The sequence below is a fragment of the Platalea leucorodia genome, assembly GCF_965183815.1.
Source record: "Platalea leucorodia genome assembly, chromosome: 5".
Taxonomy (NCBI): domain Eukaryota; kingdom Metazoa; phylum Chordata; class Aves; order Pelecaniformes; family Threskiornithidae; genus Platalea; species Platalea leucorodia.
Genome location: NC_138827.1, coordinates 41,995,677 through 42,019,682, shown reverse-complemented (window position 1 = coordinate 42,019,682; position 24,006 = coordinate 41,995,677). Strand labels below are relative to the sequence as shown.

General features: G+C 39.1%; 1 protein-coding gene across 1 annotated transcript in view; it reads right to left on the bottom strand.

Moving 5' to 3' along the window:
• Positions 1 to 24,006, bottom strand: part of PALMD (palmdelphin) — a 29,820-nt gene extending 5,814 nt beyond the window's left edge. Inside the window, exons 1-7 of the mRNA XM_082311953.1 lie at positions 23,733 to 24,006; positions 18,173 to 18,253; positions 12,508 to 12,638; positions 3,009 to 3,123; positions 2,111 to 2,144; positions 1,911 to 2,021; positions 54 to 1,151 (exon numbers count right to left, since the gene is read on the bottom strand). Coding sequence (XP_082168079.1) covers positions 54 to 1,151; positions 1,911 to 2,021; positions 2,111 to 2,144; positions 3,009 to 3,123; positions 12,508 to 12,638; positions 18,173 to 18,253; positions 23,733 to 23,777 — 1,615 coding nt within the window. The 5' untranslated portion in view covers positions 23,778 to 24,006. The remainder of the gene's footprint in view (positions 1 to 53; positions 1,152 to 1,910; positions 2,022 to 2,110; positions 2,145 to 3,008; positions 3,124 to 12,507; positions 12,639 to 18,172; positions 18,254 to 23,732) is intronic.

Here is a 24,006-nt window from a genome sequence, read left to right as displayed (position 1 = left end):
ATCATTTTGCTACATGAGCAAACAGCAGTGACATGACTTTCCTTTTCTGTTACCTGTTAGTGAGGGATCTTCAGTACCGTCTCCAGATACCTGGCTGTGAAGACGAGCACGGTGTGTCGGTGAGCTTAAGCGTTCCTCTTGTTCTCGCAGGGAGATGGAATTTTTGTGGGGTACCTTGTTCAGGCTTGTGCCCAGACTGCTCACAGGGTTTGTCTGTGGGACTTCTGTGATTTTCCTGCTTGGTGGCTGATAAACCTGGCTATAGTGGCCTATGGGATGATATGCTGGTTTCTCAGATTTGCTGTCATCTTCATTGTCATCATCAATGATAACTAATTCTGCACGGATAACCCCATCATATCGTGACAACTTTTGGTCTGCTTCCGCATCGTCATCATCAATGCGCTGATAACCCATGAAAATCATTGTTACTGGTTCCGAATCATCCACGTAACATGGTACAGCTTGGACAATGCTGCACTGAACATCTTCCTCATCTTGAGGTGCAGGGGATGTTTCATTAAGATGGCAGGGACTTAAAAACCTTGTCTCATTATGTCTTTCTCTTATATTCTGGTGAGGTTTTAATTCCTCATGTGCAGCTTTTCTGTCTTCATTATGTATCATCCTGTTTTCAGGATTAGTGTGCACTTTCTTCTCTGAATGGGAAAGTACTGGAGAGGGAGACTTCGGCTGTATTGCCTTTGGAAGATCAAGCCCGTTCTCTTTACGTTGCTGCATAAAGGGCTCTGTTTTGGAGGACAATTCTGTCTGATGATTGCTAAATCCATTCATCTCTCTTCTGTGACTGTCTTCCAGTTTTGGCCCAGGGACTAATTTATCTTTCTGAGGAGTAACTGGCCTGCAAAATTTGTTTGCAAACACGGGCTCATGATACTCTGTGGGAGACTGGGAATTTTTTTCAGTTGCCTGCCGTAGCAGGTCCTCCACCTCAACAGGAGCAAGTTCATCCATCCCATTTTGTGTTGTGCTGCCATTTGAGGACACTGCATAGACTGACTTCCTGCCATCATCATAGACTTTAATTCCTGTCTCTTTAAACTCCTTTGAGGGAAGAGGTATTGTTGATAACACTGTGTTTTCTCCTGTCTTCATGTCTTTTTCAACTTTAATTTCCATGGCAAACAGTGCTGTTGAAAGAAACAAGTGCTTAAACTGATAATGCAGAAGCTGTAAGAAATATTATAGAAGAGTTCTGACAGTAATAGAGAATGACTGTCAGAAGGAATTATCAAATACGTGAAATCATCACATACGTAACCAATATATTAGATTCTCATTTTGAATGCCCCCTTCCATCCTGTCAAAACTTGAAGTGGAAAAAAATATTTCATTTGGATCTAATTCTGTGAGGAAAAATAAGCTGTTGAGGAGCCAGCTTTCGTTATGTGATTGACTGAGAAAGCCAGATTTAGCCTTGGCCCCTGGTGTTGTGCTGGGCAATAGCAGTTGAAAGAGCTCAATGTGCTACAAGACTGAAGAATCTTGGGCACTCGGAAGGGTTAGGAGGCTCGCTAGTAGTTGGGAAATAACCAGCCCACTGCTGGCTGCCCAGTAGGTGTAAGCGCGGATGGAAAATGTGAAACGCATGATATGAAGGGAGGAACTACTTAAAGTTGTGCCAGGTAGAGGAACGAAGTGCTGGAAAGAAGTGTCAATGTTGCAAACACTTGATCCTTATTCTCAGTGGTACATACCTTACCCCAGTATCCCCACCTCTCACTTTTGATGACCTCACTGATAACGCAGCTTAAATGAGAACACCATTGTCCCATATCTGTTATGTTTATTCTTCCCTTAAAGCGTGTTCAGTTCAATTTATAGTAAGTCTTTGCACGTATGGACACCTATGGACCCTTTACACGTATGGACGTTACTAATAATAGTACCTTTTCTCTTTTCTTCATCATCGGTGGCAGCATGTGCTGTATTTCTCAGTGCGGAAGGCCTGAAATACTTGGGAAGGTCAGGTATGCTGGCATATATGTAGTCTGCTGCCTCTGAATAAAGAAGATCCACAAAGCATTTAGTATGTTTTCACTAACTTCTACAAGAAACTTTTTAAAAATATTTTTTTGAGCAAACATACCTTTTTCAACTCCTGCTTTTTCAGTCTTCACAGACTAGGAAAGAGAACCATTAACAATAAATGTGATTAGTCAGTTTTAAGATGTTAGCTAGACATTGCTTTGCTTTACCTGGTAGTTTTAACTTTTTGTGTGCATGGCTTCATACTGGAAAAGTGGAACCTGCTCAGTTGGAGCATGGCAAGGGAGAAAGTGAAATTTTTCTGGTCTTTTTTGCCAGGACAATTCCAAGTCACACAGGGAAGGACAGGACATTACAAAGTGTTAATCGGTGACACAGCCTCACACTGTGGCCCAAGCTGGTTGCCATCAAACACTTTCAAAGGCTCTACTTTGGCTTTCCAGTTGTGCTTATCTCCCTGTGTATCTTTAAGGAGAGAGAGTGTATGTGTGTGTAAGAACAACTGGGGAACTGAAGTTTAGTTTCATCATTATGTTTTTGAGATGGTTTAAGATGACTTTCAAATCATCAAAATGACCTTTTGACAAAGACTAATGACTGATAATATTAAGTCATGTTTCACTATAATCTCTCTCAGGGACCTGGGGGAAAGCATGATGCAGTTTAGCTGAGCACATCACCTGAAGGAGTATGAATACATCAGCTTCTGTACCTGTTTTGTCTGTCTCTGGCTGAGATGCAAAGTAGCTGGTTGGTGTTAGTGCCAGTGCTATTTTTTTTTTGAGATTTGCTATAGATGAGTAATGATAAGAATTGCTCCCCCACCCCCATAAGCAACCAAATGGCGACATTTGGGCACTAGAACAATATAACATCTTGACCCCTCTTGTGTTTGAACTACTGTCACTTTAGACAAAAACTCATGACCACTCACAGGTCATTTGGTTATTATGATGAATGAGTAGTGAATTCTACTTCTGGAGTAATTTGGCACTAACCTTTATTATGTCTTCTGTTGTCTTCTCAACAGACTTAAGTTTCTTTAAAATTGCTTCTTCCTTAGCTGAGACTTCCATTTCCTCTCTTTCCAGAGCCTCAATTTCCTTCTCCAGTCTGCAATCACAATTTCCTTTGATTTAATACCAGGCAGAGAACAACATTGCAGATTCAGTACGTTATGAAGATGGACATTAGTTGGGCTGGTTCTACTTACCCTGACAAATTTTGCTCTAATATGAGATCAGCTTATAATTTCACATGCATCAGGAAATACTATGAAATAGTGTTCGTTTTTTTTGGTTTTTTTTGTTTTTTTTTTTAAATGTACCTGCCATAGATTCCTTCTGAGCCTACTTTGAAAACAGTGGCTGAAATTAACTTATTTTTCAGGAGGGAACAGATAAGGAATATAGGCCCCCCCAGCATTTCCTCATCCCTAAGCAAATTTTCTCTGCTACATTGTCTCAAGAAATATGGTTACTCCTTTGCAATTAAGATGTAGGAATCTAGTATACAGACACCAGGGTTATGACTCTGTCTCTTAATTTTGTATGTGTACTTGTATACATGATGAAAAGAAGCAAATTCTTTTGTTGTAAGAAAGTCAGAAGAATGTTCTTGTAACTAGTCGTACTTAAAGGGCTATAGTACATCACATCATATGCTATATTTTAATATATGTAGCTAAACTGTATTCAGGAGGATCCTCTGTGGAGGAAAGTTCTAGTCAATCTATAACTAGGAGCTACAATTCCAGAACAGCCACCTCTGTCAATGGAAATCAAATTGCATTTGTATTTCTGAGGGGTAGAACAGGTATCGTTTTTTTGATAAAATACTAACAGCATTTACAAGTACTTTTTGTAGATAAATCTTAACTAATTTTCTAATATGTAAATTAATACAGCTAGAAATCATAATAGTGATGTGCTTTGCAGACTATTTTTATGAAGTGATAACTTCATAATTGTGTGGATTTTGAAAACTAAGCAACCTGCACAGTGGGAGGATGCTCAAGAGACTAAAGTCTGAAGCTTTGTTGTTTTCCAGTCTATCTGGGATTGAGAATGAAGAATTTACAAACACCCAGGATGATGAAGGGGCTTTTGGGGAGGGGTGTGTGTGTGTGTGTGTGTGTTCAGCTCCAAGACGCCAAGACAGTTCTCCACGGTTTTGCATGTATGAACGTGGGTTCTGGGATTTCAAAATTCTTTGCTTTGGTAAAACAGGTGTAACAGTGCTTGACTGACAGCCTAAAGCTTGATTCTTCAGGGGGGAAAAAAATCTAGATTAATGATGCAAGATATTGCAGATGTGGGGTGGGTGTTATTGTGGCATTCCTGATAGACTAGACCAGAGTGTGTGTAGCTACAGACTTAAAAATACTAGTAAGTTTTAAGGGCTCCTCTTTGGGACTGTGTACTAAGGCTTTTACAGACATACATGTGTCCTTCTTAGTCACTCATTGGCATTTTGTGTACCTAATTCTCTGGGAAAAGTGCTGAATTCTTGTTTCTGGAAAGCACTGCTTTTCAGCAGAACAGCAGTCATGTAAGAGGCACTGGTTCAATGCACTGAGAAGCAGCTGGGAAGGTAACATTTGCAGTATTTGCTCAAGTAATATCCTCACTAGAATCGCCAATGAATTTGCAAGAGAAAACGGGGTAGTTCACAAAGGTGTGGTACATGTTGCATCAGGTGCTAATAGCAATCACTTTCTAAGATTGCAATTAGGTGAGATTTCCAACAGTAAGAAACAATTTTTAAGGGTCTGTTTATTAGAGGAGGAGCCTTGATTGCACCCACGTTTAGTCAGTGAAAGCTTTGTTTTACAAAGACTACAAGCCTACCTCTTATGAGTACCAAATATACTAACTTTGGATATTCTCTAGGACAGCAATTGACCTATCTCTGTCAGATTTTAGTAGTGCAAACCAGAAGTATCTTGCCATTTAGGACTTGGCTGATGGGCTAACTATTTTCTTAAAAACCCTTTATCGTTATGTAAGAGGAAGATTGAAGCTCAGCAGTCAAAATTTCTTTTGGGCTATTGACTTCTGCTGTAGGTTTTTACATTATTTAAAAGGGGTCACAGCTCCCTTTCCCTCCCTTTTTTATTATATGTTAAATCTATGGTACACGGTTTCTTACACGTTAAAGCTGAGTACAATGTTTAAGGCACCTTTTTCCTAATTAGAGTTTTTATTTTCTTAGCATGAAGATGTTTGATGAAATACTTCTAGACAGAAAGGTCCAGGATAAAATATCTAATCTCTATGTATGTGAGAGAGGGAGAAATCTATGCCTGGTTAAAGCACACCTCTAAGGTAAAGTATCTCAGTCAAATCCTTTTCTCTGACTACTGCAGTGACTTGAGCAGGTGTCCTGTATCCTATTTTTTTCCCTCTTTCTAGTCAAGACTGTTCTTTTCTGCATAAGTGCATATTTGTTGGGTTTTAGATAGAAATTTGCCTTATTAGCCTAGTAGTTGAGAAGTCGCTTTTCCATGAAGACCTAGAATTAAGTCCAGATTTAACTCTGAACTGGGGCTTGAACTGGATCTCTCATGCTATAGGTGAGTGCCATATAGCTTCAGTCTCCTGGTTCATCTACCTTTTCTTTTTGGGATTGTTTTTGGAAGAACTTCTTTTAACTTAAAGGAAAAAACAAAAGCAAATTTCAAAACTTTCCATATTTGAATGAAATATGTCTTCCATTATTTTTGAATCCATGTCAGAAATTGATGACTGTAGACTTAAGGCAGCTGCAACTGATATCACTAGTTGCTGAGATCAGTCAGAATAGAGTTACAACTAGATGATCTGAGCCAAAGTTACAAATAGAGTAATGATGGCCTATAACCCTGATAGAAAAAATTGGTTTATGTTTTGACTTATTCTATAGTATGTACTATGATCCACAATATTACATGAAAGTCAACATTAATAATAGAAACCTGTCCTCCCTTTAAAGTAAGCAGACCAGAAAAGTAGAATGCAGGCTGGCAGAGTAGCACTATTATCTCCTTCTGTGTGACTGCTTGAGGAGTCTGAATAACACAGTGTCTCTTTCCCTATTTAAACTCAGATTTATAGAGCTACAATAATAGGATACTACATGGACTTTTATCTGCTAGTGAGAATATCCTCTTTTTTGAAACACAAAGGTATCACAGACCTCAGAACCGAGATGTGAAGAAAAATGCATTCAGGATGAAAGTAAAAGTTAAAAAAAAAAAAAAAAAAAAAAAATTGAAAGCAGTTAACACTTTGGACCTGAGCTCTGCAAAATGCCCTTAGGACCCTGCTCAAAGGTACCAATTATAGTGCTAAAATTTAAAAACTTTATAATGAGGGGATGAATATTCTTGGAGGGCTATAAAAGAAACTAATGCAATGATCATGTGCCATATTTCTGCACTTCTTACAGAATAGTATTTGTTTAATATATTGAAATGTTGTATTTTTACATGAAACTTGATTGCAATATTATCATAATGTGAAAATTAATCATTAAAAGCTCACAGAAGCATAATGAACTGAAGAATCATTAACCTTTGCTATGGGTTTATTTCAGTCTGGACTCAAACACTGGTAGACACACAGGTGAAACAAAAGGAGGAAAAATCCTGGATAGGTATTAAAAAAAGGGGGGGTGAGGGGAGAGAAAGAGAAGAAACAACCCCAAATAGATCAGAGATGATAAACCCCATATAGTTATCTGGGAGATCAAGAAAAGTATTATTTAAGTTTATATATGCTCTCACACCCATACCAACACCCACTTCGTATGGTAATTAAGAGGAATGATTCAGTGCTTAGTGGGGTTAGGGAAAAATTCTCATGCTCATGCAATGGGAATTGCATCTAGACCTCAGATATCTCTTTTGCATTCATACTTGCATATAGACATAGATTTTTATGGTTCATTTTCAGGGGATGTTGTGAGTGTGCATGCTGGAATTTATTGAAAGGAAACTTTTTAAAATGGTGCAATCTGTATAGTTCAAAGAAATCAAAGTCCTTTTGACTTTGTGCAGTTGAAAAGTTATGCCAGAATCTTTCTGGTGTGTTTAAATCTTTAGAAACTTCTAAATCAATGAAATTTTTATGAAGTTACATCACAGTTTGTCTTGGAAGGGTCTAACAGCTACACTAGCAATTATAAGAAACGATCAATGGTGCTGCTGTGTTTTGTAGAGAAATGGAATTATGACATAGCTACTGTATTAAAACAATCCTTTGGATATTTTTACTTCTCTCCTCGAGTAGTGTTCATTATTCGAGAGGGGAAAATAAGTAGTATGGAGGTGTGGATGAAAGAAGGAACCTTAGAAGCCGAGATACTAAATTAGAGGTTTCTCTGCCAAAGTAGTAGCTGAATTAAGAAATTCTCCAGAGCATACCTGACTGCTGCTGGCCACCAGCTAATCTGCTGGGGTTGGCACCGCTGCCGTCCCAGAAGAAAAATAAACGGCTTAAGAATGAAAAGCAGGTAGGAGGATACCACCCTGGAGAATACTGGCCTGAGAGGAAAAGGCAGTTTAGCAAGTCCTCACATGTTTTGAGGTGAGTCAAATGCTTTAGCAGCTCTTGAGTCCATCTAGCCTTAGCCTGCCTTCATGTATCACGTTACATACCATTGAATAGACCTCAGTTAACTGTGGTGATGTTTGTGCATTTTTAAGTATGTTGTTTAGCAACTAATTCCATCAAGAATGAGTGCTATTTGCTAAAACTTAAATGAGAAAATGGGACTCCTAATTCTTCATTCAGCTTGTACCCTGACCAAGGACATGCTCACTTGGCTCACTCTAACTTCTAACATGTAAAGAGGGTGAATAGGACAGATAATGTAAATGCTGTTTTTGTCTGTAACCAGTGTGTTCAGCTATTTGTCTGCAAGGTGGTTCAGGCCACTCGCTATTCACTGTTTTGTTGTTGATACAAAGAAAGGAACTCTTTTATCAAAAAATGCTCAAATCTGAACTGATTAGCAGACATACACTAGCTCTATTCGACACCTGAGTAAAGAATGGTTCAAAACAGAGGTCCTATTTAGGAGGGTGATGGAAAGGCCCATGCCACTACTGGAAATAATCTGCCTACAATTGCGATTGTCCTCTCAGCAGAAAGAAACAAAGACTGGTCTAAGGGTATTCAAAAAGTCTTCAAAGTGATTCAGATTTTTTTTAACTGATGATAAAACCCACGCAGAATAATCATTAGAGGGGACAGAATGTATCTGAATCAAGTGAAGTTTAGTAATCCGATGCCCAGAAGAAAGAATTCTACTGAGCTTCTCAATAATATATCTTACTGCTATTTTATAACGTGTCGATGTCATCAGTTTAGCAATCTTTGATTTACAGGGCAGGTCAAAGGTATGACTTCACATATATGTAGTCAAGCAAGCCTTTGTTAGCTTGGGTGCCATCTATGGCATAGCAGAAGCACTGTGCAAGTACTGTATGGTGGATATTTTCTGCTTTTTAGTGGACTTTGTTCATACTGAACTCCGTATCACTAGGCTTCTGTATCACTGCTGGCTGGTTTGAAACTGGGCTGGGTATGTCTAAATAAAACTTAATGATATCTGGAAGGCAGCTTTCTAGAGGCCTTTGCTAGACAGCTATTGAGGAGTGGTAGGAAGTATAATTTATAGCAAAAGATGCTTGATGTGAATAAACCTGCTGAAATTCCTCGTTCAGAGGGAAGTTCCCACATGACTCCAGGTATGTTCTTCTGCCTCTGTTATCCATCTGTAAAATCGAATGTCCTTGCCTGAGTCCTCTCTGTATCATGAAGATAAAAGCTGCCAAAGACTTTAAGGTGTGTAGATTGTTTGGTTATGAGAGTAAGTATATAAGTTAAAATACTTCTTTTGATATTAAGGCCTTACAAACCTCTAAACTGTCTTCAGAACTTCAGCAATGGTGAATTAAGTCATCTTAATTCAAGGTGGCTCTGGAATGTAATTAGGAGCATTTCTGTACTGATTTTTGTTTCTAGGATGCATTATACCTGTAAAGTTATCGTAAGAGTGAAGACAGCATGTCATTTTGTGTTATGCTTTCTTTGTCAGTTAATCTTTTCATTTTATGCTGATGTAACTTGTCTGATTCATTTCACTACAAATAAATCTGAAGTATTTCAGATGTATGTCAAGAAGTAGGAATCATTTTAAGGAGGAAGCAATTTGGTGGAGCTTCCCAGGAGAGGGTCACAGGCAGGAAAGGTTAGTTGGTAACACTGGTATTAACAACAAATGGCTGTGGAAATACTTAGTTCGCCATGGAAAAAATCAATTGCCATGAAAGAGTGGCATATATAAAGATAAAAGAGGAACCATTCACAGGTTCCGTTAAGCAAGTGTAGTAAAACAAATAGCCTTATATTCTTGGAAAAGGAATATTTTTTAATAAGAGGATAAAACCCAGCAACTACAATGAAACATTTATTGCAGTTTTTTCCACTGTAGTGCTTACAGTTGCAAGTAAACTTACTTTATTTCATTTTCATCAGCATTTAAATTGCTGGTGTATGGTCAGAATATCGGCCATCTAGGTATACAAACATTCCTTGTGCTTGTAATTAACTGAATCTGGAACTATGTAGGAAAAGAATTCATACCTAATACATTTCTCCTAAATGCAGGCATATAAATAGAAACTATTTAAAAACAACAACAACAAATCCAAACCAAAACCAACACAACAAAACAAACCTGTCATCCCTGCATCCCACCTACATGGGAAAGGAATTCTAAAATGAATTCTTTTATATATGCTGAATGTTAACCAAGTCTCTGGCAAAAATTCTAGTGGGAAGGTAACAGGCACATTTCTATAGTTAGGCTGTTACAGGCTCAGGCATACATCGAGGGTACGAGCTGAGGAACCTCCACCCTGTTTGGTATATGTGTGCTCTTGGTCATGTGATGCAGTACGAAGTGTGCGGTCTTTCCATTCACAGTGTATCTGCGTCTAGTCCTTAAAATTATCAAAATGTAGAGAGAGGCTGAGATGTTACTCCAGAATCCATGCTGTGATTTAAGAAAGCAACCGGGGACAAATGATGGGTTTGGCACTTTCATTTCTCCTTCCTTAAAGCACAAATGCATTTAGAAAACTTCCTTTAAATGCCTATGGGCATCTTTTAAAAGACCTGGAAGCTTCTAATTCAGATAAACTTGAAAATTTATAACCCCTTGTCAACTTTTGGATCCAATCTAGAATTAAAGCACAGGGAATATTCCTCTGTGATGCTAATTTACCTACATAAATTAAAGGAGTTTTTTAGGTTTGAAGCTCCAGTTGAATTACTGTTTTACTATTTGTAATAGCGATTAAATTCTAGTCATGCTAAAAAAAAAGTTTATATGGCTATGTTCAGAGAAGTAAAGCTCACTGTCTGTTTTAAGTTTTGATCTCTGAGGAAATAAAAATTAAGGCCACTGAGCTGATGACAAATCCAGGACAATAATTACAATAAGAGTATCAAAAGACTGTAGTTACAAACTCAGGATTCTGAGAGACATGGAAATGATATTACATATGTGAATAATCAACCCTATTTGCTGAAATCTCTGAACTAGTGTTCTAGGAAGCTTTTTAAGTCCTAATCCTGCATTTCAAGTCTTCCCAGGGACAGGACAGGAGGGACCCGCTGCCAGTGTTGCTGTGAGACAGCTCAATTACAATGACTCAGGTGCAGAGAACCCTAAAGGCATGTTATGAGGTGACAGACTAGATTTAGATGCTGGAGATACAGTACACTTCCTGCTAAAATATTTCACTGGTTTTAAGGCAGTCAGTGTGTCAGTTCAGTAGTTTTCCTCTTTAGTGGCATAGAAATTCACAGACTTCCACTATAACAGCATTGCTTGTTCTTTACTTGGGTGTTGTCAAATTAATTGGAAACAGTGTAGATGTAGGTTATGTCAGGAGAATAAAAGCATCCTTCCCTCAACATAGCCACACACCAAATCCAGTTCTTGACTTGGTTCTGAGACTTTTTTTTAAAAAAAAAAAAAAAAAAAAAGGTAGTTTAAAAGATCTCCTATCACCAAATTCCTTTAGGGCATAAAGGAGATGTCAGCTCAACCTCCAGCTCTTACTCAAAGTCACAGGACTTTGAAAATCTATCCTCCCAGTGCTTGGAGGAGGACTGGCCTTCCAGTGGGCTGGTGGGGAGCGACTTGCTCAGTGCACCTTCCCTGTTGCTCCTGAGCCAGTCCTTCTCCACGTGGCTCGCTCTCCTGGTGATCGCGCTGTTGCAGGGACCCCTCTTGCATGTCTTCATAATCACAACCTGCTGGGATGTTTTTAGAGCACACTGTCTACCTCCTACCACTGCAACAAAGAATTCCACAGAGGTGCGTGGAAAAGCTGTTCTGTTGAGAAAAGTGCTTTCAAGAAAGAAGTCAGCATAATTATAGGACAAGCTAGCACTAGGCTGCTGCCTGTCAGCCAAGAGAATTATCGTTTGTGTCAGAGAGATGGAGTAAGGAGGGAAATGGGGGGGAGATAACTGGAGGAGGTAATCTTGGTGACAACTTTGCCAAAAGAGTGCGTGTAGGAGGACAGTGGAGGAAGAGGAGAGTACGGAGGAAGATGCTATTGAACTGAAATAGAGGAAGAAGCCTCAAAAAAGGATGATGAAACTTTCCAGAATCTAAAGAAACAGGAACACTTCATCTTTTCTGTGGGTGCTAATGGGTAGTACCACGCAGTATGCCTGGACCCAGGGAAGGAGCTGATTGTGTACAGAGCCCTGTGGTATTTGGGAAAGGCTAACTGCAGCTAATAAGCACCTAGAATCATGTCCATAGTAAATAAGAGTCATATGTGAGACTGTCTATGCAGTTCAATGTTAGCCCTATGTGGCAGGGAGGCACTAGGCAATGAGATTTGTAGGAACATCTAACATAAAGGGTAGAAACAGGCCTTTGCTACAGTAGGTTTCTGGGAATAAATTGAGGACAAAACATCATGGAAGATAAGTGAAAATAAGGCAAGCGATACTAATGGGGCTAGGCAGCTTGTACCGTTCTGAAGTCCTGTGTTATGGTAGAAGTCAGGTATTAAAGGCTGTGCAGGAGCTAGGGAAACTGAAGAACTTTAAAAACTATTTACTGTGGTTTTTTGTTGTTTTTTTTTTTTTAAATTCTGATTTAACAATTGCTATCTCAGAGCAAAACCCATATACCGTGGCTTACATCTATTGAGTATAGCATGAAAGGGGTATCTGGAATTAGAGAAACAAATACTCCACAAGAAATTTATTATGCAGTTTGATAAAATTCACAGTATGGAAGCTTGCATTGTGTATTCTCTAATTCTAGCTGACCAGAAAATATAACAAAGATTGCTTTACTCTGTGTATCAAACTGCATATGTTTAGCCCTTGCTGACATTTTAATGTTTTACAAAATGAGGTAGGACTTTTAAGCAGGGACCATTTTAACCCAGAGAGAAGGGCAGGGTTACTACCCTACCTGAAAATGTCTTGTTCCAGCTCATGAGTGCGTTGTTGGTCCTCCCGATTCTGCTTTTGCATTTCTTCTTGCTCTTTTGGAGTGAGAGAACTAAGGCCATCCAAGAGCCATTTTTCTCGCAAGGCTTTTTTCTGATTGGGAAAAATACAGACAAGTAAGTGTACTTTAAAAGTTAGACTGTTCAATTATTTATTGTATTTGTCTTGATGCCATAGGTGTGATCCACATTCTTGTGCTGTATCTACCATAAGGCAATCTGGCAGCAGTGAGTGCCACTAAAGAAATACTGAAAAACATTTGTGTTTTGAGATTGACTTAAAACCAAACTCATTAAGAACAATGTCCCATTTTATTTGTCCACCCAACAAATACATAGAGGATGTCAATTGCTACCTGTAACAGATTAATATTTATTAGTGGATCCAGTGGTGTGTTTGTCCTCAATAAAGCAAAACAGTTTTATCAAAGTGTACATATTACAGAGTCATGCAAAAGGCCCCTGTCAGAAGTGCTATAGTTTTATTTCAATAGCCCTGGTTTCTGGGGTCATGGCGTTGCATAAATTCTGGGAGGGGGTATAAAAGGTGAAAAGTTTCTGTAAATAAGGTTGTATAGGGGGCAGAGATCTCTAGGGAGTTAGTGATGCAATGCTATCTCTGGGGTTTACAAGGAACTTGGGTGATTGTGGTAGTGAACTCACATTTCATCTGGTGAGGATGTGTGGGGTAAGAGTGGGACTGGAAAGGTAGAGCACGGGTTGTTGATGTCTGGTTAGTGTTTCAGCAGACCTGCTACATATTTAGAACTGCTGTCACAGGGGCAATCCAGGGCTTACATATTTAGGCCCTGACCTGTTTAGTGCCTGTGGAGTTCTTTCTGTACAGCAGTGGCTTATAAATGCTGTATTGCATGTGTACAGGTGAGTGGATCTCTCAGCTGTGTTTTCAAGTTTTGAAAAATATGGCTCTATGCACTGATTGATTCCTGCAGCTGTTTTACAATATGAAAGGTGGCATCTGAAAGTCATCAGAGCTCTCTTAAAATATTCCTGGTGGAAAAAAAAATATTAATGGAGATAAGTTCATATTTGCAGGCTAGAGGTTGTAAACCATGCAACCTTTCTTGCACTCTTTTTACTCCCTTCAGTCGAACTCAGGAATATAAATCCAGTTGCTGCCTTGGGGAAGAAGTGGGAGTCAGGGCTCCTTAGAAAAACTCTTGCAACAGGGGGGAAAAAAGCACACATATAAGGTTTTTTTAATTAACCATGAATTTTCCGCTTGTAATTTAGATTCCTGGAGCTGTCCGATTTCCATGTTAGGTTTTTTGGTTTTTTCTCCTGTATGGTTTCGTCAGTTGTAGGATGTGGATGAAGATTAAATTGGATTTTGACTACTGCTGCTTTGAGGCAGAGCCGTGCCCAGGACTGTTGAGAAGGCTGCATTAACCTCAGTGCCGCTTGCAGTGGCTGTGGGAATCCCTGCCTGCATCCTGTGTGTTGAGTCACTTAAACTGTTGCTTCCTACACTTTTCTGTTTACTGTATACTTCCCATGAGGTTATTACTGGGGCTCAACTGATGGAGGAGGATGCACGTAGGACTGATTGCAGTTAAATGCAATTTTCAACTTGATGTGTGACATACATGATGTGACAGAAACTGTGGCTAAAACAGGCTTGTTGGGAATTCTGTGGCACTCCACGGTACTTCCCCACACCCCGCTCCCCAGAACATAGGAGCGATGTTTACAGTCGCCTTAGCCCTGCGGGACAGTATTCTCTCTCTCAGCGCTGGAACCTAGGAAATCTGTGGGAAACAAGAGCCACTCAAGACTGATGTCCTGAGCCTTGACTCTGGCTGTAGGATCACTTGGCAGCACTTCCTGGCAGTTGTGTCTTGGGCTCAAATGAAATAAATGCAGATTTTAACAGAAGGGTTTTACCTGATCTGGTAGATGCATGTAGTTTGGTATTGCCACAACTCTTATTGACCACAAAATACAGTTTTCTCAAGTTGGAGGGAACACAGTTATTAATTCCCTTTCAATCAAGATGTTTAGGTTTTAATGATAAGTAGGGCTCCTAGAAAAGTGAGATTTTAATGCTAGCTGGATTAGTCTAGCATTGCTGTCTCCAAAAATAAATCTATAATTCCTTGGGAGAATTACAGCGGGGCTGGCACTGTAGGCCTCAGAAACTGATAACACCCATTGAAATCAACAAAAGCTTAATGTACGTATAGGATTAGGCCGAAGAAAACAAACTCCCTAAATACAGGTATAACACAATAGTGTTATTTTTGCGTTTTCCTAGAATAGTTTGCTGCTGCTTCCAACTAAATGCCATGTAATCTTTTTAATTTAATTACCCCACTTTTGAAAGAATGATGCATTGCGTATTTTGGAAACAGCCTTTGAACAACAGTTTCAAGGCTGCTCCGCTGAGGCACTGGCACAAGTCAGTGCAGGAGCAGCTGCTTTGGGGCTGTTGGGTTCTTTCTGCTGTCTAGCATTTCCTTCCGCTGTAAAGCATCTCCAGCTCAGTAGTAGGTTGTGAATATGTTATAGCACTTATATGGAAGTGCTTTCATTTTGCATTAGGCTTGGTACATTAAGGGAAAGGGATACTTATATATTGTGATGTGGTAAGACCCTGGGAATGGCCAGAGTGCTGGAAAGCAACCACTTTCTTTTGTAAATTCATGGTCGCATCAGGAGTACTGTGACAATATTCTGCAAATTCTGTGAATAAATGTCCTACATGTGCTCCAGGTATGACTGCACTGTAATCCTTAACAAGGCTGGACTAACACTGAAAGATTCATCCTTCCCTGGAAGGCACAAGTGTTTTGAGTTCATGGGTCTTGCTCTCCCAGTGGTATGGCAGTTCACCTTATAGCATGTTGGGGGAGGCATAAATAATTTTTCGCAGTTTTCGCAGAAGATGTAGTTCAACACTGTTAACTCCTGGAATAAGGAGGAGTGTGACCAGCACCTACAAGGTAGCACTAGTGGAGTTCAGGCATGTCAGAAACCAAAAGCGTAATAAGCTAAACTAGAAAACCTCTTGGAAAGTACATGCAAATCAGCGCTGACTATGCTTTTTAAGCAACTCTGTCTGGTCCTTTCCCTTGTTGCCTCAGCGAGACGGATTCCAGATAGGAGGAAGAACTAGTTGCTGGTGCATCTAGAATTACGTGAGGATGAAATTTCCCTTGTACCCTCGCTAGCAGCCCCCATTACCCTTGCAGTTCCATGAAGCCCTATCCACACAGGTGTCTGTATTTGCTTGCATGTCCTCTACTTCATGTGGTAGAGGCACATGTGTAGGGAACAAATATTCCTTCTCCAGTATGGTTCTACCAGATAACTAAGACCTGTCATGATACCTCATCTGTCTCTTTCTAGTAAGAAGTTAGCTTGGGGACAGCAAACAAAGTCATTGGGAAGCCGGAGCAGAGATTCCTGTTTACAAAAAGGAAGTTAAAAAAAAAAAAACAAACACCACCAAAAAAGCCCCACAAAACAACAACCTTTTATTAAACCTGTTGCTAAGGGTTATAAATAGGAATGAAGGACAAAATGAGGAACAGGGTAGTGATATCTGGCTAACAGGAACATCTATGTGACAGTGAGATTTACTAACCTGCAATAGTTTCCTAAGGGACAGGTGCAAGTTATGTTGAATAGGTCATGGAGCTCTAGATTTCACCATGCGTAACTGGTAGGAGTATAAATGAGTGAAATCAACCTGACTCACCAGGGAAATGAGCCCTCAATAAAATTTACAGAAGTGCCTAAACATTTTAAAAGTCTAAATCTGTTTTAAAGTGATTTCTGCACTAGGTTCTTGTGTTGACTCCATGGAAATAGCTGAATTAGTCTGAAGCATAAATGTTCATTAAAGGACAAAGCTTCTAGGGCATCAAGCAGAGGATGTTCATATAGTAATGCTGCATCTGATATTAAGTGCCTGTCTTAGTACTCAGTTGGAAAAACTAGTCTCCGTTTTGGGTGCTCCAAATAGCTAATGATACGTATATATTTATACACCATACATATATATATTTTAATGCATGCTTGATCCCTCTTTGCCAAGTGAATAATTTCCTCTGCAGATCCTTGATTCACCTCATGTGCAATATGACTGAGTTTAATTTAAAAACTTTTCTGTATGATATCTGTATGATTTTTCATAGAACAGGCAAATAAATCACGTTCTCTGTCCTGTTCCAAAGGAACAGCGTTTTGGTAATATTTTTCCAGGAGTGCTTTAGCTTCTGTAAAATTCCATAAAACATCTTCAGAATAAGTGCAAGGTGGGGTTTTGTTTTCTTAACTTCTTAACTTCGTGGTACCTATTAATGTTAGCTGAAGGCATGTACTAAATCTGTAAGGAAACTGCCCGAGGACTCTGCACACAGCAGTAGTGAGGATAAGCTGGTTGTCTAGAATAGATCAGTTTATCTTTTTTAAAGGAAGGGCAAAAGAGTCATTCTGAATTTATAGGCGTGGAAACTTGAAACATGAATTGCAGTACTCCATGTAACCATGTACTAAGATGGAGGAAGGCAGTCACATGTTTGCTGCTTATTAGTTACAGGACTTAGAAAAGATATTCCCCTCTCTTTTAGGCAAGAAGTTACACAATTGGTCAAGCTTGTCCTTATGGTCACTACCTTCCAACAAAACCTAAGCATGGGTGACTTTTGCATTGGCTTGCCTGGCCCCTTGAACTAGTTTATCATAACTTCTCATTTTTTTGGCTTGACACAAAAGAAGAGGGTGGATGAAACCCAGGATCAGGTGTTTATTTTGAAGAGGGATCTCTTTTAAATATGCTTCTCCCACATTTGCTCAAGGAGACACGCCGTGCTCCTGGTATTCATTCAACAACTCTTTCTTGAAACTGTTTATCTATTCACATGATTAAAAGGGTATGTAAAATACCAAGTCTTGCATATTTCTAGAAGCATAGATTTTTGTCTCATCTCCCTAAGTGACATGTACTGCCAAACTGCAATAGACATTTAAAGAGCAGTGGTGTTGGGTAGAAATCGCTGCAATTTCAAGTATCTACAGAGGTGGATCTTTTGGTTTCTTAGTAATTTGGACTTTGTAATTCTGAGTTTAGCGGGCCATATTTCAGGACAATATTTGCAGCATTTATGTTTTGGTTTTTTTTTTTTTTAAATATACAAAGAAACAGCAGTATTTTACCAAAGATTCATTAAACAAGCTGACAAAAGGCTATAGCCAAATAAAAATAGGCTGCTTTTTTTTTTTTCTAGAAGAAAGTGCAATTAGACCTCATGATTGTACTGCACCCTGTACCAAGTGAGGTTGCTGTAGTGGAATTAAGGAGTGAACACACCCAGTCTGAAATGTGAGGCTTAATTTTCAGCTGTGAGTTATTCCTGGTTATGATCTCATTTTATGCCATGAAAGTGATCAAATAACATTAGCTCCTGAGTGTAATTTTTTTCCAAAGGGTGATGCTTATTAAAGTCAAATGGAGTCCTGGCAAGACTCCGAAAAGCTTTGAAAATTTGACAGTAAAAGCACGACTTAAATGCATGAAGATTTGCATTCCAAAATCTAAAACCTTTATTCATGCTGAACAACTTGAGGCTATCTCTAGTTACATAAATCCAACACTTTACTTACCTTTAAATGTTGGTGTTTCATTTTTTCCTCTTCCACTTTCAGACGTTTCTGTGTAATTTCTTCTTGCAGTTTTCTTTTGTCCTACAAATTAAGAAAACAATAAAACTTTGTTTAGAGAAATTACTTGTTGCTAAAAAAATTGTTTAAGTGTTGTTCAGTAGGGTGAAATCAATCCATGCAAACACAGCCTTATTTTAAAGCTTATATGGCGCTCAGGCAGTGCATAATTCTTAGCAGCAACAGCTCACGTGTCCTATGCAGGTATGGTTTCTGTTACTCTTTCTCTGAAGTACGTTTGAACGTGTTAATGACCACAAAGCAGGGATGATCCAAATTAAAAATAATTTACTGTTGGGAAGGGTAGGGGAAGAAAACAGGAAGAAATAACATTTGAGCACAATTGCACATGCAAAAAGAGGTTAGAAATGGGTCCTGACCAAAATTCCTAAGGCAACCCACACATCGTTTAGGAGAGGAGAGAGTCTGCATGGTCTACACTGTGCAGCTGTGGTACATCACTAATGAAATGGGCTGTTGGTGAATCCAGCACTGAGCTTATGTATCTTGTGGCTAATAGCTGGAATAAACAGGAATAAATAAAGACATAAAAATTTATTTCATGAGTCAAGTAGTGGTGAAGATGAATACGGAGAACGGTAGTATCCTTCATATATGTTGCTGTTACCTCTAAATTTAAAAAAAAAATATTTTTTGTTTGTGAAAAGGCTGTTTTCATGGTTGCTGAACTTCAGAAAGAAAAAGCTCAAGCAGTACTATCTATCATAGTGCCACCTTCGTGCTTTTTGCTACAAATTATAGAAAAAAGGAAACAGGTGAACAGTCTCTGAACACTGGCAACACTTGAGCCTCTTGTGTCTTTGGATAGCTGCTGTTGTGTGGAGGATTCTTGTGGCTCCTCTGTATGAGGCCAGACGCTGGTTTAGTACCTGGTGTCCTCAGCAGCCAGTGGGAAAGAAATCATGCCAAAGGAAGCTAACTTTTACTCTTACAAGCTGTATTAATAGGCTATTCTCTTGGTCAGCCTTAATGCTATAAAATCCTGTTATTGGACATGGCAACTTTTGCACTTGTTTCTTGGTGTGTTTTAGGGAAGTAAATTAAATCATCTGTTGTCCTGTGCAGACGCGTTTGCTGACTGGAGGCTAATCCCCCTTTCCTTTCAGTTAGGACAGAGTACTGATAGGTTTTTTTTAACAGTCTGTTTTCAGACGAGTATGGTTTAGGAAGGAGTTAAGTTCCTCACAAACATAGGAAGAGACTTGCCCTTTCAGCTCACCTGAGCAGCCAGCTGTGTGTAAGGAGAGTGGAAAGTCAGTAAGAAGGAGGTGCTGGGCATAAGGCTGGGAGTTGTTCTCCACTGTTTCCCTGGGATCTGGGATTTGGAGGCAGGAAGAGCCGTAGTGTTCTTGGCCGAATCACTTCACTATTACTGGAAATCAGAAATTAGCCGTGGGGCCACAGCCTATAGGGACACTTTGTTGAAAGATAGGAAGTAGAAGAAACCACCTAGCCTTGTGGAGATTGAGGGCAGGACTACAGGCTGCCCAAGCACACCTGATGGTATGCTGGGGTTTAGTAGATGAATGAGTGTCGGAGGTCTCTTCTCTCTTGCAGTCTGTAAAGTGCAGTAGCCATCTATAAACACCATCTGTACCTTACAATTTTTCCTTGATGGTGTTAGTCTGCCTCTTTAATACACAGAGCAGGTAGGGATCTTGCCTCAAGATACATGCTACTTTCATCTCTGTAGTGGTTTTGAGTCATGCTTTTTAATACAGTTAACAAAGCTACTGATTTAGGATTGCTACAATACTTATTTTTTCTGCAATGTCCCTTTTTAGAGACTTTATCCAAGAGCTGCTATGCTGGATTTTACTCAGCCAGTTCTGATTTTGGAGACATAGCATCTGGTCTTTGACCTTCACACCTTTTATATTTAGGAAAGATTCCTGATCTCATTGTATAAATGGCCTTTAAATAACCAATCATTAGATGACCAAAGGGTGACAAGAGCTTGTGTTTACAGATTGTTACAATTCTTGAGGAAACTGCTTTTTCTCTTTGCTAAAGTTCTGGATAAGATTCTTAGCCAGAGAATGCACTTTTACTTGGTTTATACTATTAAAAATACTCTAAGTCAATCTAAATATTATTTTTGTACCAGTGGAGATGTGTACTGAGAGTTTGGGCAGTCTGAAATGAGAAGCGATACACAAAAATACTGTGCAGAAAGAAGTCAGAGTGCAAAGGCACAAATAGCTGCATTTTAAAATAACTGTGTAATAAGGAACCTATTCAGTAATGAAACTTTTGCCTGTTGATCTTGTTAGAGGTCTGTGTTTCTTTTGCATACCATATTTTTTCTCTTAAAGTTTTCTACTTGTATCCTTTGTTGGTCTAGCATGTTTTAATTTCACTGGTTGGTAATAAGCATCCATTATACAATTATCCAGACTAAATGGGTTGAAATAGATTGTATTTTGTATATCTAGTCAAAGAAAGCTGAAAGTCTAATGCCAGAAGCTAAATTCAAGGAAGATGTATGAGGAATCTTTTTGAGCCTTGTGTTGCCAGAATAATTTTTAAAACCTGTTAGGACACTTCCTACAGTGTATTCTGCTACGCTTTGTCTGCAAATCATGTCGTGCTGTACAAAGCCTGGACTATATGTGTAATGGAATAAATGTTTATTCCTAGATAGCTAAGAGATCCATGCTTCTACTAAACTTCATACTCTGCCCCTGTAGATAATCAGGTTGCTGGCAGAAGTCCTCTAATCCTCTCTTACTATGCTCTTGCTAATGTGGGCGAGATTTGCTTTTTATGAAAGAACACCTTCATCCCTTCCTCTCTGTTATGCACCAGTGCAAGGTGAGACTTGAGCCTTGGTCCTAATTTTCACTCCTACTGAAACATGTAGGAATCTTTGACTTTTGAGCATAGAAAAGAATAGTGTTCTAAATTGGATCTATGTGAAAGGCAGGGAAACGCATCTACGGAGCAGTGTCTTGCTAGGTATCCTGTGTGCCAAGTCCATTAGTTTGTCAGTGGTCCACAGCAGTGCCAATATTGGTCTGTTTGGTCCCATGGAAAATGCCATGTACTGTCAAGGCCAATGGAACAGCTAATCTTTTAGGTGATGTATTTTTGTTTTCATATAATTTTCCAGACGTAGCGCTTGGTTATTGAGGGGTCTTATCTGGAGGTATGGACGTTTTAGTCTGATGGCATGAGACTGCAGAAATGTCGTAACTCAAATCTTTAATCATAATTCAAATCTTCTATCATTTTTGTTTTCCCATAGAATGGAGGATTTGATGAGAAAGGATTAAGCCTAAGGTTGTTCTTTGACTGTTATGTCTCAACGTATTGAGACAAACCAATGCTAAAGCTTTTGTATTTTAAGATATGACAGTCTCTCTAACAAAATGGTTGCATTTTATTTTTCACTTGTTATGTTCTATATACACCAGCAGCAGGTGGAAGATATATAACAGAGAAAAATGGTTCCTTTTCAGAGCCATGGGAGCATCGAGATCTTAAAAAAAAAAAAAAAAAAAAAAAAAACCAAAAACAAACAAAACCAAAACAAAAAAAAAAAAAAGGGGGGTTTCCTTTTTGCTTTGCTACATAGGGAAGATATGAAAAAGAATTTGAAAACCCCTAGTGGCTCTGTGAGAGCCAGATGCTGTAAAGGAGCCAGACATTTAACAACAGAAACCAATCAGGTTTTAGTGCAAGTGTCGTTTTTTATTGCTCTGAGCGCCCCTTGCTACCCTCTGTTACATTCTTTACAACATACACCTTGCAGGTAGCACTTGAAATTCCCAGGTATGTTGCTTGGGACAAACCTTCCCAGAGCCACCGAGTAACTCGCAATTCTGATTGTCATGTGTTGTTTTCTTAGACAGCTCGTATTGCAAATTCTTAAACCTGATGTTAACTTCGCCTTATTTAGGCTCCTTCGTTTCTGCAGCGCATTATAACAAATACACTGAGTGTTTCAATTAAATGCTCTCAATTGATGACAGCAGAGAGCAAATAGTTCCTTTATGCAGCCAGTGTAATAAATGAAGCCATGGCCAGAACCCAAATATGATTTCCTATTTCCTGTAATGCAAGACACTGGAAGCTGTTACAGTTTCTTAAAAAAACACTTCTCCAGTATTTATCTGGAGGTGAAGACGCAGCCAGCGGACGCCGACCCTGGTACGTTCATAGGAGTCCTCATCAGGCAAGCGTGCTGCCCCATTCCTCCTGCCAGAGACCAGGAAGTATAAAACATTGCAAGGCCCGAACTTCCCTGGAGCGCCAAAATGTTTCTTATCTTTTGAGCCCATTCGCTAGAGACAAAGTCCAGGTTATGAGTCGGGTTCAAACACCATTACAGTTAAACAAAGGAACATACTCTAAACCCTCTAAAACATTTCAATTTACCATATTGTGGGCTTGAGTCAGGTCTCAAGTAAATATGATAAATGGGCCTGTTGGCTTTTATCAAGTGTCATAATTAAAACCCAACCAAAGTAACCCCCAACCTATTCAACTCCTGTAGATTTCCAATTATGCCTTCTCACATTTATTTTGATTCCAATAAGGTACTTTTTAATTCTGCCCACCAGTTATTCAGCCAGGAGTGTTTGTTTCAAAACTAGTCTATCATGCTAAGAGTGAGAAAAATACCTTTGTTCCCATTATTTCTTTTTAAAGATTGCCTGTGACAGTGAGTGATCCTTCTGCAGTTTTCCTTTCATCCCAAAGGGCCAAATTTTGTTTCAGTTTAATTCTTTTGTAACTGAATAGGTTTCAGTGGAGATCAAATCGGAGAATTTGGATTCAGCCATTTTTGTTACATCGGGTTATATTCTTTTAAAAAAAATAACTCGGTAGTTCCTTTAAAACACTAAATCTTTTGAATCAGATTTCCCTTTAGAAGAGAAACTGAAAATGTTTTCTAACATCTTCAGCATAAACTTTACCGAGTCCTTTTTTTTTTTTCCCTCCTCCGAAAACCGACAGGTAGGAATTTGCTTAATCCAAGCTTGTCCTTTTTTACTTTTCAGACAGCAATATTTACGATAGATCATCAATAACTCAGAAATTGTATTTAACCTCACAACGCAAAACCAAAAATCTTTCATCTCTCAGTTTTGTTGTGAAATGGGAAAATTGATTTGTTCTGGAATTCTCTAGCTGCCTTTTGACCTGCTGTCCTTCAGGCAAACATTCAGTTGTGATGATAGTAATATGTATTTTAGACTGTCCAGTAGTGATTTGCACACATACTTTCACTGTTTTGAATTTAATTTGAAAGTGCAATACAACCCCTAATAAAGTCAGTACAGGCAACTTTGCTGTCTTAAAGCAATAGCTTATAAACCAGAATTAAAAAGTAACAATTTCAGGCAGACATAAGTCTCTTTCCATCCTGGGATAAATCATTCTTCAGAAAACACACAGTAGCTCATTAACACAATGCTACTTCTAAGCCCTTTTTTTTTTTTTTTTGTAATAGCAAGTTATAACTATAAGCACTTACTGTTATGGCCTGGAATCTTTCTTTCAGCAATTCGGCTTCCTCCATTCTAGAAATCAAAAACAGACAAGTAGTGAAGGAAAACAGAATGAGACCATAAGCAAAAAGCCTCCTGGTGGGGCTACAAAAAAAGCTGAGGTGATTTGATCCAATTCCAGAGCAGAGAGAAGGCAGAATTTTTGACTTGTCAGGAGAGTCCCTGAACAGATGAGCAGATCAGTCCAGACAGACACATGTAATGAGGGTGTGTAGAAGAGGCAGACGTGGAGAGTGCTGG